General features: G+C 47.2%; 2 protein-coding genes across 2 annotated transcripts; one reads left to right on the top strand and one right to left on the bottom strand.

The window, feature by feature from the left end:
* Positions 1-571: 571 nt before the first annotated feature.
* Positions 572-2739, top strand: LOC135605496 (probable serine/threonine-protein kinase WNK11). Its single transcript, XM_065095657.1, has 3 exons — positions 572-690; positions 884-1609; positions 2071-2739. The coding sequence occupies exons 2-3, from the start codon at positions 1103-1105 to the stop codon at positions 2566-2568; spliced, it is 1005 nt and encodes a 334-aa protein (XP_064951729.1). The 5' UTR covers positions 572-690; positions 884-1102; the 3' UTR covers positions 2569-2739.
* LOC135605494 (uncharacterized) lies at positions 2015-9903 on the bottom strand. Its single transcript, XM_065095656.1, has one exon. It carries the CDS (start codon positions 9845-9847, stop codon positions 4253-4255), a length of 5595 nt encoding a protein of 1864 aa, XP_064951728.1. The 5' UTR covers positions 9848-9903; the 3' UTR covers positions 2015-4252.
* Positions 9904-13581: the final 3678 nt, after the last annotated feature.

Raw genomic sequence — 13581 nt, 5'->3', positions numbered from 1 at the left:
TTCACTAATTTGTTGTGATTATGCCAAATGGCTTTCAACATTATTCATAACTACAATAAAATGTGATTAGCATTAATGTGATTGTGCCCTGTGACAAAAAAGAACTTTGATACACCTCATAAAATATTTGACCAGTTAAGACAAAACAATCTGTTTGACATCCACTGTCCGGCAGAGTCAAAAGTCAATGCTTCCCTTTGCAGCAATGGTGTCACCACGTTGTGCTTTCTTCATGCCAAGCCAATATCTAAATTAATGTTAATGTAATTAAAGGAAGAAATCCTTTCAACGACTCGATCAAGTTCAAGAGAAAGAACTGGGTTTGGATCCCGTGCAAGGGCAGAAGTTTTGTTAGACACCAAGTAACGGAAGTCATAAATACACGTCATTCTTTAAGCGTCGGTTTTGCGATTGTCAGTATCAAGGCTTGAGGTGGATGGCTGTAAGTGGAATTGGAAACGAGACCGAATACGCATGGAAGACCTCTTCGTGATTTGATGCGGGTGAACCGGCTGCCGTGGGGCTCCCTACCGCCCGCCCGTATATAAGCAATCGGCTGCGCTCTACCTCTCCCGCATCCCCAGGTGGAACGCTCTCCGCACGGCCTCTGCCAGGATTCCACCGCGAGCCGCTTCCTCCCTCGTCTTGATTTCTCCGCCGCCCCGCTCTGCTCTAGATGATAGTCCTAAGGTACCGATCCCGGCCGCTCCCTTTGGTGCTTTAATTTTCCCTGTTCTTTCCGTTTCATGTCAAGATTATGCGGGGCTTTTGCTTCTCGAAGCAGTTCCCCATCGCCATGGGGATTCTGTTCCTAAGCTGTGATCTTGTTCTTTCTATTGATCTGTTCTTTCTTTGTTTGGGGTTCTTCATGTGTTTTTTGTAGCTCTGCTGATTGAATCTTCGATGGCTTCGACTAATCAATACCTCAAAGAATCAAGAACCTCGTATTTCCTCGTGATCTGTTTCGTCCTGGTTTTCATCTGATCGAAGGACTCCGTCCGATCTCCTCTTGGGATCCCCGTCGCGTTCGGGCTTTTTGGTCGAACGGCTGGGAGGCGTGAAAGAAGAGTGAAAAGTTAAGGGTTCTCTTTTTTTGATCGGGATGCCGTTCGTGAGACCTGATCCGGCGGCCAGGGATGCGGAGCCGTTCGTGGAGATGGACCCCACGGGACGATACGGGCGGTACGACGACCTGCTTGGGACCGGCGCCGTGAAGCGGGTCTACCGGGGGTTCGATCAGGAGGAGGGGATCGAGGTGGCGTGGAACCAGGTCCGTCTTCGTAGCTTCGTTCATGACCAGCAGATGCAGGACCGGATCTTCGCGGAAGTGAGGCTGCTGCAGTCGCTGCGGCACGACAACCTCATCGCGCTCCACGACGTGTGGACGGACGACGACGGAGGTAGCACGCTCAACTTCATCACCGAGTTCTGCAACTCCGGCAGTCTCCGTGAGTACCGGAATCGGCACCGCCACGTGTCGCTGAAGGCCCTCAAGAAGTGGTCACGCCAGATACTGTTGGGCCTCGAGTACCTCCACAACCGTGAGCCCTGCATCATTCACCGCGACCTCAATTGCTCCAACGTCTTCATTAATGGCAATGTTGGCCAAGTACGCGTCAATTCCCCCACTTCTTAACTTTTTCCCCATTGTTTGGTGAATTGGTACAGAATTTTGTTTCTCTTGAAATTTTCTTGATTTAAATTCGTAAATTTAGGATTTTTTTTCCCACCTTTCCATCGCGATCATCTCTCGAAAAAACTACTGTATCGTCGTTATCTTATCCACATTCGCAATAGTTTTTATCCCTTTGGCATAAAGGTAGGAATTTGTTTTATCCGGTGTTCATCTGTTTGCTTCTTTTTCGGATGTGGTTAGAGGAAGATGAATTTTTTGGGTATAGAACACGATCGAGTCTTTACATTTCCAACTGTTTTATTTATCCTCCGTTTGAGGAAATACAAAATTGTTTTTTGATTTGTTTTTTGGATTATATGATTCTATAAAGAATTCCTCTTTAAGTTCGCCGCACCGAAAAAAGCTGACTTTTTTTTATCTTAATATTGTTACAGGTGAAGATTGGGGATTTAGGGCTTGCTGCAGCCGTGGAGAAGAGCCACGCGGCTCACTCCGTCCTGGGGACGCCGGAGTTCATGGCGCCGGAGATGTACGAGGAGGAGTACACGGAGCTGGTGGACATCTACTCTTTCGGAATGAGCGTGCTGGAGATGGTGACCCGCGAGATCCCCTACAGCGAGTGCGACAACGTCGCCAAGATCTACCGGAAGGTGACGACCGGGGTGAGGCCGGCAGCCATGGCGAAGGTCAAGGACCCGGAGGTTACGGCCTTCATCGAGCGGTGCCTCGGCAGGCCACGGGTTCGACCTTCCGCCTCGGAACTCCTCAATGACCCATTCTTCCATGGCATCGACGAGGATGGCCCCAGCTCTGCGCCGCCTCCGCCCCCTCTGCCGCCACAGCCATGGCCGTCGGCGCTTCTTGCAGGCCTCGCTCTCCTACATCGTCAGCGGCCAGCAGTGCCGACATCACTTCCCTCCCGGATTGGTTGAGACAATAAATGGAGCTGGTTCGATCGCTGACCATTTGATTCCCTTTTCTAGTGTACATTAGCAGCAGTTTACTTGTGCGTTCTAATACATAGTAGTCGTGGTAATAGATTGATTTGGCACTGGTTACATTTGTTGATTTCTTTGGTTAAGAAATGTTAAAATATTTGAGTTCGTCTGCTTCTTTATTGCTGGTAAAAAGAATATGAAAACCGTGCTTGCTGAGTGTTAAGAGTGAGGACTCTTTTAAGAAATCATTGGATTCTTTTCTTATTCACTCATACATTTCACTGCAACAAAAACTAAACACTTAACGACATAACGATGTTGGGAATAGATATAAAAAGCCTCATGTAGAAGTACGCACTCATGGACTGTCGAGATAGGAGTAGTGTGAAGCTTTGACTTGTAAGCCAATTTTATGATAATGTGGTAGAGAGTTCTAGGAATATGATGGTGAATCCGATACAGAAAATGGAGGGAGTTAGTGTCGGTAGGAAGGTGGTAATGAAGGGGAATTGTAATGGTAATCAAGAGAAGGTGATAAGAGACTGTGATGGTGGAAACTTGCGGATGTAAAGGTGAGGTATTGATGAAGAAGAGAGAGGCAACGACCAGAGAAGAGGTGGACACTATTGATGAAGAAGAGAGAGGCAACGACCAGAGAAGAGAAGAGAAGAAGAGATTAATGGACATAAGAGAGAGGCAACGATGGAGATGAAGATGAATGTTTATAAATTTAAGGAAGAGGAGATTCGTAAAAGTGAGGAGGGGGTAATGAAACTGATGGTGGAAAATATCTATGAATACGAGGAAGGGATGGTGTCGAAGATAATGGAGGAGGAGGAGATGATGAAGAAGGTGGTGGTGGTGGTGGGGATTTATAAATATTTGGAGGAAATAGAGAGGAGGGTGGTGGAGATTTGTAAATGGAAGGAGGGGAAGAGGAGGAGATAGGTGGTGTTGGTGGTGGGTGACGGAGATAATAATATTGGTAGTGGCGGAGACTTGTTAATGGAAGGAGGTGGAGAGGAGGGGATAGGTGGTGGTGGAGATTTATAAAGAGAAGGTGATGATGGGGACGATGGTGACTTTAAAATGTAAGGAGGAGGCGGTGATGAAGATGATGGTGTTGGTGGCAATAGAGATTTATAAACGAAAGAAGGAAATGGAGATGAGGATGGTGGAGACTTACAAATGTAAGGAGGGGAAGAGGAGAGTGGAGGTGGTGGTGGAGATTTATAAAGATAAGAGGATGGCGGTGACAAAGATGATGGTGGTGGAGATTTATAAAGATAAGAGGATGGCGGTGACAAAGATGATGGTGGTGGAGACAAGTAAAGAGGAGGTGGAGGTGATGTAAATGGTGATGGAGGAGGTTTGTAAATATAAGGAGGTGGTGATAGAGATTTATAGACATAAGGAGGAGAAGGTAATAGAGATGATGATGGAAGAGAGGAGAAAGTTGGTGGGGATTTATAAATGTAAGGGGGAAGAGGCGATCGTGATGGTGGGGGAGGAGATGTAGAGTCGTAAAGTGTTGGAGGAGAAAGAGAAGGTGGTGGAGGTGACTTGTAATTATATGGAGGGAAAGACGAGGGAGAAGGTGGTGATGGTGGTGATTTGTAAATATAAGGAGGAAGAGGTGATGAAGATAATGGTGGAGATATATAATATAAGGAGAAGGTTATATTGAAGATGACGGTGGAGGAGACTTATAAATGTAAGTAGGAGGTGATATTGAATGTGGTGGTGGAGATGACAAAGAGGGGGGAGGAGATAATAAAGGAGGCGGTGGTGCCTTATAAATAGAAGGTGGAGATGATGAGGATGGTGGTGACTTATAAACATGAGGAGGAGACGAGGAGGAGGATGACGATGGAGGTGATGGGGGAGGAGTTATTTGTGTAGGAGGAGGTGGTGACTTGTAAATAGAAGGTGAAGAAGGAGAGAGGGAAGGTGGTGGAGATGATGAAGATGGTGGTGGTGACTTAGCTACATGGGGAGGAGACGAGGAGGAAGATGGCGATGGAGGTGACGGGGGACGAGTTATTGGTGTAGGAGGAGGAGGGGAGATGGAAGATGGTGGAGATGATGAAGATGGTGGTGGTGACTTAGAAATATGGGGAGGAGATGAGGATGAAGATGACGATGGAGGTGTAGGGGGAGTTGTTAGTACAGGAGGAGGTGGTGACTTGTAAATAAGAGGAGGAGGGGAGAGAGAAGGTGGTGGAGCTGATGAAGGTGGTGGTGGTGAATTAGAAATGTGGGGAGACGAGGAGGAAGATGGTGATGGAGGTGATGAGGGAGGAGTTGGTTGTGTAGGAGGAGGTGGTGACTTGTAAATAAAAGGTATAGGAGGGGAGAGGGAAGGTGGTGGTGGTGACTTAGAAACATAGGGAGGAGACCAAGAGGAAGATGGCGATGGAGGTGACGGGGGAGGAGTTTGTGGAGTAGGAGGAGGTGGTGACTTGTAAATTATAGATGGAGGAGAGAGGGATGGTGGTGGTGGTGGTGACTTAAAAATATGGGGAGGAGACGAGGAGGAAGATGGCGATGGAGGTGATGGGGGAGGAGTTGTTGGTGTAGGAGGAGGTGGTGACTTGGAAATAGAAGGTGGAGGAGGGGAGAGGGAAGGTGGTGGAGATGATGAAGATGGTGGTGGTGACTTAGAAATATGAGGAGGAGATGAGGAGGAATATGGCGATGGAGGTGACAGGCGAGGAGTTGTTGGTGTAGGAGGAGGTGGTGACTTGTAAATTGAAGATGGAGGAGAGAGGGATGGTGGTGGTGGTGGTGGTGGTGACTTAGAAACATGGGGAGGAGACGAGGAGGAAGATGGCGATGAAGGTGATGGGGGAGGAGTTGTTGGTGTAGGAGGAGGTGGTGACTTGGAAATAGAAGGTGGAGGAGGGGAGAGGGAAGGTGGTGGAGATGATGAAGATAGTGGTGGTGACTTAGAAATATGAGGAGGAGATGAGGAGGAAGATGGCGATGGAGGTGACAGGTGAGGAGTTGTTGATGTAGGAGGAGGAGGTGACTTGGAAATCGAAGGTGGAAGAGGGGAGAGAGAAGGTGGTGGAGATGATGAAGATGGTGGTGGTGACTTAGAAACATAGGGAGGAGATGAAGAGGAAGATGGCGATGGAGGTGACAGGGGAGGTGTTCGTGGTGTAGGAGGAGGTGGTGATTTGTAAATTGAAGATGGAGGAGAGAGGGATGGTGGTGGTGGTGGTGGTGACTTAGAAACATGGGGAGGAGACGAGGAGGAAGATGGCGATGAAGGTGATGGGGGAGGAGTTGTTGGTGTAGGAGGAGGTGGTGACTTGGAAATAGAAGGTGGAGGAGGGGAGAGGGAAGGTGGTGGAGATGATGAAGATGGTGGTGGTGACTTAGAAATATGAGGAGGAGATGAGGAGGAAGATGGCGATGGAGGTGACGGGTGAGGAGTTGTTGGTGTAGGAGGAGGTGGTGACTTGGAAATCGAAGGTGGAAGTGGGGAGAGGGAAGGTGGTGGAGATGATGAAGATGGTGGTGGTGACTTAGAAACATAGGGAGGAGATGAAGAGGAAGATGGCGATGGAGTTGACAGGGGAGGTGTTCGTGGTGTAGGAGGAGGTGGTGACTTGTAAATTGAAGATGGAGGAGAGAGGGATGGTGGTGGTGGTGGTGGTGACTTAGAAACATGGGGAGGAGACAAGGAGGAAGATGGCGATGAAGGTGATGGGGGAGGAGTTGTTGGTGTAGGAGGAGGTGGTGATTTGGAAATAGAAGGTGGACGAGGGGAGAGGGAAGGTGGTGGAGATGATGAAGATGGTGGTGGTGACTTAGAAATATGAGGAGGAGATGAGGAGGAAGATGGCGATGGAGGTGACGGGCAAGGAGTTGTTGGTGTAGGAGGAGGTGGTGACTTGGAAATCGAAGGTGGAAGAGGGGAGAGGGAAGGTGGTGGAGATGATGAAGATGGTGGTGGTGACTTAGAAACATAGGGAGGAGATGAAGAGGAAGATGGCGATGGAGGTGACAGGGGAGGTGTTCGTGGTGTAGGAGGAGGTGGTGACTTGTAAATTGAAGATGGAGGAGAGAGGGATGATGGTGGTGGTGGTGGTGACTTAGAAACATGGGGAGGAGACGAGGAGGAAGATGGCGATGAAGGTGATGGGGGAGGAGTTGTTGGTGTAGGAGGAGGTGGTGACTTGGAAATAGAAGGTGGAGGAGGGGAGAGGGAAGGTGGTGGAGATGATGAAGATGGCGGTGGTGACTTAGAAATATGAGGAGGAGATGAGGAGAAAGATGGCGATGGAGGTGACGGGCGAGGAGTTGTTGGTGTAGGAGGAAGAGGGGAGAGGGAAGGTGGCGAAGATGATGAAGAAGGTGGTGGCGACTTGGAAACATGGGGAGGAGATGAGGATGAAGATGGCGATGGAGGTAATGAGGGAGGAGTTGGTGCTGTAGGAGGAGGTGGTGACATATAAATTGAAGGTGAAGGAGGGCAGAGGGAAGGTGGTAGTGGTGGTGACTTAGAAACATGGGGAGGAGACGAGGAAGATGGCGATGGAGGTGATGGGGGAGGAGTTGTTGGTGCAGGAGGAGGTGGTGACTTAGAAATAGAAGGTGGAGGAGGGGAGAAGGAAGGTGGTGGAGATGATGAAGATGGTGGTGGTGACTTAGAAATATAAGGAGGAGATGAGGAGGAAGATGGCGATGGAGGTGACAGGCGAGGAGTTGTTGGTGTAGGAGGAGGTGGTGACTTGGAAATCGAAGGTGGAAGAGGGGAGAGGGAAGGTGGTGGAGATGATGAAGATGGTGGTGGTGACTTAGAAACATAGGGAGGAGATGAAGAGGAAGATGGCGATGGAGGTGACGGGAGAGGAGTTTGTGGTGTAGGAGGAGGTGGTGACTTGTAAATTGAAGATGGAGGAGAGAGGGATGATGGTGGTGGTGGTGACTTAGAAACATGGGGAGGAGACGAGGAGGAAGATGGCGATGGAGGTGACGGGCGAGGAGTTGTTGGTGTAGGAGGAGGTGGTGACTTGGAAATCGAAGGTGGAAGAGGGGAGAGGGAAGGTGGTGGAGATGATGAAGATGGTGGTGGTGACTTAGAAACATAGGGAGGAGATGAAGAGGAAGATGGCGATGGAGGTGACGGGAGAGGAGTTTGTGGTGTAGGAGGAGGTGGTGACTTGTAAATTGAAGATGGAGGAGAGAGGGATGATGGTGGTGGTGGTGGTGACTTAGAAACATGGGGAGGAGACGAGGAGGAAGATGGCGATGAAGGTGATGGGGGAGGAGTTGTTGGTGTAGGAGGAGGTGGTGACTTGGAAATAGAAGGTGGAGGAGGGGAGAGGGAAGGTGGTGGAGATGATGAAGATGGTGGTGGTGACTTAGAAACATAGGGAGGAGATGAAGAGGAAGATGGCGATGGAGGTGACGGGAGAGGAGTTTGTGGTGTAGGAGGAGGTGGTGACTTGTAAATTGAAGATGGAGGAGAGAGGGATGATGGTGGTGGTGGTGGTGACTTAGAAACATGGGGAGGAGACGAGGAGGAAGATGGCGATGAAGGTGATGGGGGAGGAGTTGTTGGTGTAGGAGGAGGTGGTGACTTGGAAATAGAAGGTGGAGGAGGGGAGAGGGAAGGTGGTGGAGATGATGAAGATGGCGGTGGTGACTTAGAAATATGAGGAGGAGATGAGGAGGAAGATGGCGATGGAGGTGATGGGAGAGGAGTTGTTGGTGTAGGAGGAGGTGGTGACTTGGAAATAGAAGGTGGAGGAGGGGAGAGGGAAGGTGGTGGAGATGATGAAGATGGTGGTGGTGACTTAGAAATATGAGGAGGAGATGAGGAGGAAGATGGCGATGGAGGTGACGGGCGAGGAGTTGTTGGTGTAGGAGGAGGTGGTGACTTGGAAATCGAAGGTGGAAGTGGGGAGAGGGAAGGTGGTGGAGATGATGAAGATGGTGGTGGTGACTTAGAAACATGGGGAGGAGATGAGGAGGAAGATGGCGATGGAGGTGATGAGGGAGGAGTTGGTGGTGTAGGGGGAGGTGGTGACATATAAATTGTAGGTGAAGGAGGGCAGAGGGAAGGTGGTGGTGGTGGTGGTGACTTAGAAACATAGGGAGGAGACGAGGGGGAAGATGACGATAGAGGTGACGAGGGAGGAGTTGGTTGTGGAGAAGGAGGTGGTGACTTGTAAATAGGAGGTATAGGAGGGGAGAGGGAAGTTGGTGGAGGTGATGAATGTGGTGGTGGTGACTTAGAAACATAGGGAGGAGACGACGAGGAAGATGGCGATGGAGGTGACTGGGGAGGAGTTTGTGGTGTAGGAGGAGGTGGTGACTTGTAAATTGAAGATGGAGGAGGAGAGAGGAAAGGTGGTGGTGGTGAGTTAGAAACATAGGGAGGAGATGAGGAGGAAGATGGGGATGGAGGTGACAGGGGAGGAGTTGTTGGTATTGGAGGAGGTGGTGACTTATAATGAGGTCGAGATAGAGGAGGAGGTGACTTGTAAATGAGTAATGGCGGAGGAGGTGATGACTTGTAAACGAGTGATGGTGGAGGAGGTGGTGACATGCGAGGAGGAGCTTGAGATGGATGCGGTGGTGACTTGTGAGGAGGAGCTTGAGATAGCGGAGGTGGTGACTTGTAAATGAGGAATGGTGGAGGAGGTGATGACTTGCGAGGAGGAGGTGGTGACTTGTAAATGACTGATGGTGGAAGAGGTAGTGACTTGGGAGGAGGAGGTGGTGGCTTGTGATGAGGAGGTTGAGATGAAGGTGGCGACTTGTGTGACAATGGAGGAGGAGGTAATTTATGACGAGGATGTTGAGATGGAGTTGGTGGTGACCTACGGTGAGGATGACGAGATGGAGTTGGTGGAGGAGGTGACTTGTAATGGTAGAATGGTGGTTTTCGCAATGGTGATGGTGGCGGCTGAGGCTTGTGGTGATAGGGGTGATGAGGAGGTGATGATGGCGGAGGAGACTTGCGATGGTATGGAAGATGAGGAGGTGATGGCGGTGGCGGTGACTTATGCTTGTATCTTCTCGGTGGAGGAGACTTGTAATGATAATATCTTATTGGCGGAGGAGAGTTGTAGTGATGCCTTGGTGGAGGAGGAAGGTGATGCCTCCCGGAGTAGGGAGGAGCACCAAAACGAAACGGTGGAAGATCGACCTCCACTGCCGAAACCGTGCTAGCAACGAAGCAAACCACCACAGCAGTCATAAGACAGAGCGACCACAGCCATGGTCGCGGCCACACCTCCATGGAAGAGGCCATGAATGAGCTCTCGATGCCACTGCATGGAGTAGTGCGGCTGTGACTTTATATAGGCGGACATCAATGATTATATCATTTTGTGCTCATGGGATGGCTGGTGCAGGCTGCGTCAAGAATTGTGCGCTATTGCCAATCACCATCTGTGACCAAAGCTCAAGTGACTCCCATTGAATTCTATCCTCCATAAATGGATTCCCTGCCCTACTTGACAGCCTGCAGTTTGCCACTTAGTGAAAGTAGTGATGGAAGACTTGACATGGCTCACTTTCATCTGCAGCGACTTGCTTTGGCAGAACCTTTTTGAGTTCATATTGATAGGTGAAACTTCCATGACCAGAAGTTAATGCTGTAAGTTAGTTCTCAGGGCTGGATCACTGAATCTTCATCCATACTCTCACATGTAGAAGCTCAGACAACACAACCAACACAAGCTTTTTCCTTTCTTGTTCTTTATGCTCAAGAACAATTTAGGAGTTGAGCAGTTGGATATCTTAGAAACAGATTGTTCATTATGTGTTTGGGGCTACAAAGAGGGATCCAAATAAAGTCGACATATGTTAGATTTGAATGATCTAAGAACAATTAGGTTTTATCTATCATGATAGGAAAGGTCTACTTCTTACTTCAGAAACACAGCCATAGGGAGTGCAAGATTCATACACTCTCAATCACCATCTCCTCATAAAAACCTAATTGGAGATGCATATGCACTACTGAAAACATGGACAGTTTATCTTTGACACTACCTTCAACTCATGTGTTTAGGCAAATATGAAGCATGCCATGTCATAAGACCTTCCCCTTTGCCATGTAACTGATGTGGCATAGAGGAAATGAAAATGGGGTAAGTCAGCAGCCACCTTCATGCTTCTCCTTGTTGTCCTTGGTAGAAGGTGAACAGGCTTCATCGAATGGCTTCCAGTATGAGTTCCATGCAAGACAGTGGACATTCTTTATCAGATACCTCCATTATTCAACCTCTGCCATTCACTCATGTGTAAAGCATTACAGCATTCCGGGCACAAAAAGATCTCATCCATATTGGAATACGACAAGGCCTAAATCACCTCTTCGAATGGACATCATTCTCCTACCTTTCTGCTTTGATTCATGCTTCACCCACCCACTCTGCACAAAACTAAGATGAAGCCCATCCCCCCCCCCCCACATTTTAGCTGGAGTGCCTATGTTGAACAGTGCCCTGACAGCAACCATTGTAGCAGATAAGCTTGTGGAAAGAAATCAGATTCAAGTCAGAGTGTGATGTTCTTTTCAGTGCTCGCTAACTGGAGCCATCTACCACATGCATCTTAGGTGGGTTTGCCCTTGACAATGGAGAACACTATTTTGGATGCATCTCTTGAATTCTCCCTTGAAGCTTTGCTTAAATTCATCTTCATGCTTGTGATAACCTTATTCAGAATTTTCACCCTCCAAGTTAAAACCTTGATTTAGACATAGGACTAGATGTAGTTGCAACTGAAGTCAACCTTTTTATATGTTTCCTTACAAGTCTCTTAAGTTGGATATTAATCAATTAACATCATATTATCTGATTACCTTTTCACGATACAAAAAGCAAATGACTAATTAACATCATTTACTATTATTCTTTTATGATGTAGGCAGAGAGCAATATGTCCTGACATGGAAGCAAGACTAAGATTTAACTCTTATTTTTGACCTATGAATGCTAAACAAATGAAACTTAGAGACTGATTAAATTCAATTTGCCAAACTATTCTGCAAGGTAGAAAATTTGCAATGCCATATCAAACTGCTGATTATTCATCAGTAGTTTTGATGCTGTAATTGTCAGTATCAAGAAATCTGATACTGATTGTTATGCGTCGGCACACGATAACTGCACATAAGGTTTGATACTCATCAGTTTCGGAAAGCCGAGCAGTTTCAAGCATGGAAGCTCTCTAAGTTCTGTTAAATGCTGAACAGAGTCAAAAACATATTAGTGGCATTATATGAACACAAACACCTCATCCAGCCACATCCTAAACACAGCTGCTAAGGATGGCATCCTAGTTCATCACTTGAAAATTGATCCTATCTGTGCCCCATCCTTAGCTCGGCTTAATAAATATAATACCATCATCATCAGCCTATGCGACGGCAGTATCGATTTTTTTTTCTGTCCTACATTACTATGAGTAGCTTATGTGAATACACTTGCTATATACTGGATTATATTTGTAAGACAGTAGGAAAAAATATTTATATGAAATTATCAGGCCAATTTTTTGTTTAGTATGACACCGACAGCTCAGGTCCCGACATGTTTCAGAGAATTTTTGCTTCATTCTCCAATTTAATTTGTCAATTATTTTCTAAATGTTGGCTCCATATACAAGTATTACATTAAGATCATGCGTACTAGACGCCGGTAAAAAAAGACTCAAAATCCTTGTTCTTTTTCATGAAGTTCTATTGTGATGTATCTATCTTACAGAGGTTGAATATCTTATTTACAGCTCTTAGCTTCTGTAGCAAAATATGTCACTCTATGCATCAAAATTTTCCTAAATATCATGGAATATTGGAGAATTACTTCTGATTATGGTAGATTGAACTCTGATAAGTTGATCTTTCCACCATCTGTCTAGCCTTCTAGCCTTCAGTTTTCTGCAGCAAGTGCCCTGTTTTGCCTAAATGTGTTGTCAGCTGGAAACTTCCTATCCACTTTATATAGTTGAAGTGAAAATTTTCCATACTGATGTACTTTTTCTTGAATTCATAATGGATTTTCTATACTGACTTCGGCCATAAGAATGAGTGGTTAACATATTACTAGAAATAATTAACAAGATCAAATATATACTAATAGAATGGTATAATTACAATATAAGCAGGTTTGAAAGTAAAGATATTTTCAGAAGAGAAACTTGGATATGAGATCAACCTATTGCCAAGGATCATATATTCATTTGTCTTGAATTACCATCATATTCACAAACAACCTAAAAGGAGTAGCCGTCATCAAGAACAGATGATAGAACGACCTACAGCCAAGTGAATGTAATCGAGAACAGACTATAGAACAATCTACTGCTAAGTGAACGCATCATATCAGTACCTGATCCCGTTACGAGAGGTGGGAAAGATGATGGAGATGATAGCCAACGAGATCCTCGTGCCCCGTGGAAGATTCAACAGGAGTTGCCTCGCTCTAAGCCTTGTGTTGGTGAAGAAGCATTTCTGGAACCTCACGTCACAGAATGCTGTTCTCAAGAATGTGAGCACCGCGAAAGCTGATACCTGCTCATGTTCTTGATGGCCACGCTCCAGTCTTCGTTTTGTTCCATTCAAGATGTAGAATCCCTTGGGTGTTACGACCCCATAATGAAGCCTCTTGTCACTATTGATGAAGCCCTTGCCGGTGAGGGAGAAGACCACGTAGGAGATTGTATATAGAATTGAGAGGGCTAAGATGAGGCCCTTGCCGGAGTTCAAACATCTGCCATGGTCGGTGAAGGGCGATGAGAAGATTTGAAAGGCTAGTATCGTGATGTTGGGCCATAGCTGCACGACGTAGTTCTTGCTTGCGAGTACGGGAACCGATCGAGGTTGACGAGGGAGTATCCATTCCCTACACCATAGTAGGAGCCTTCCAAATCCTCTCACCGTGCTTCATCGACCATGGCAGATGTAACGACTCCAACAAGGGCCTCACCTCGACGATAGTCTCATCGGCAACGATAGGAGGCTTCACTATGGGATTC

The sequence above is a fragment of the Musa acuminata genome, chromosome BXJ2-2 (genome assembly GCF_036884655.1).
Source record: "Musa acuminata AAA Group cultivar baxijiao chromosome BXJ2-2, Cavendish_Baxijiao_AAA, whole genome shotgun sequence".
NCBI classification, from domain to species: domain Eukaryota; kingdom Viridiplantae; phylum Streptophyta; class Magnoliopsida; order Zingiberales; family Musaceae; genus Musa; species Musa acuminata.
The sequence above is the reverse complement of the archived record's forward strand: the minus strand, read 5'-3'. Positions and strand labels throughout refer to the sequence as shown.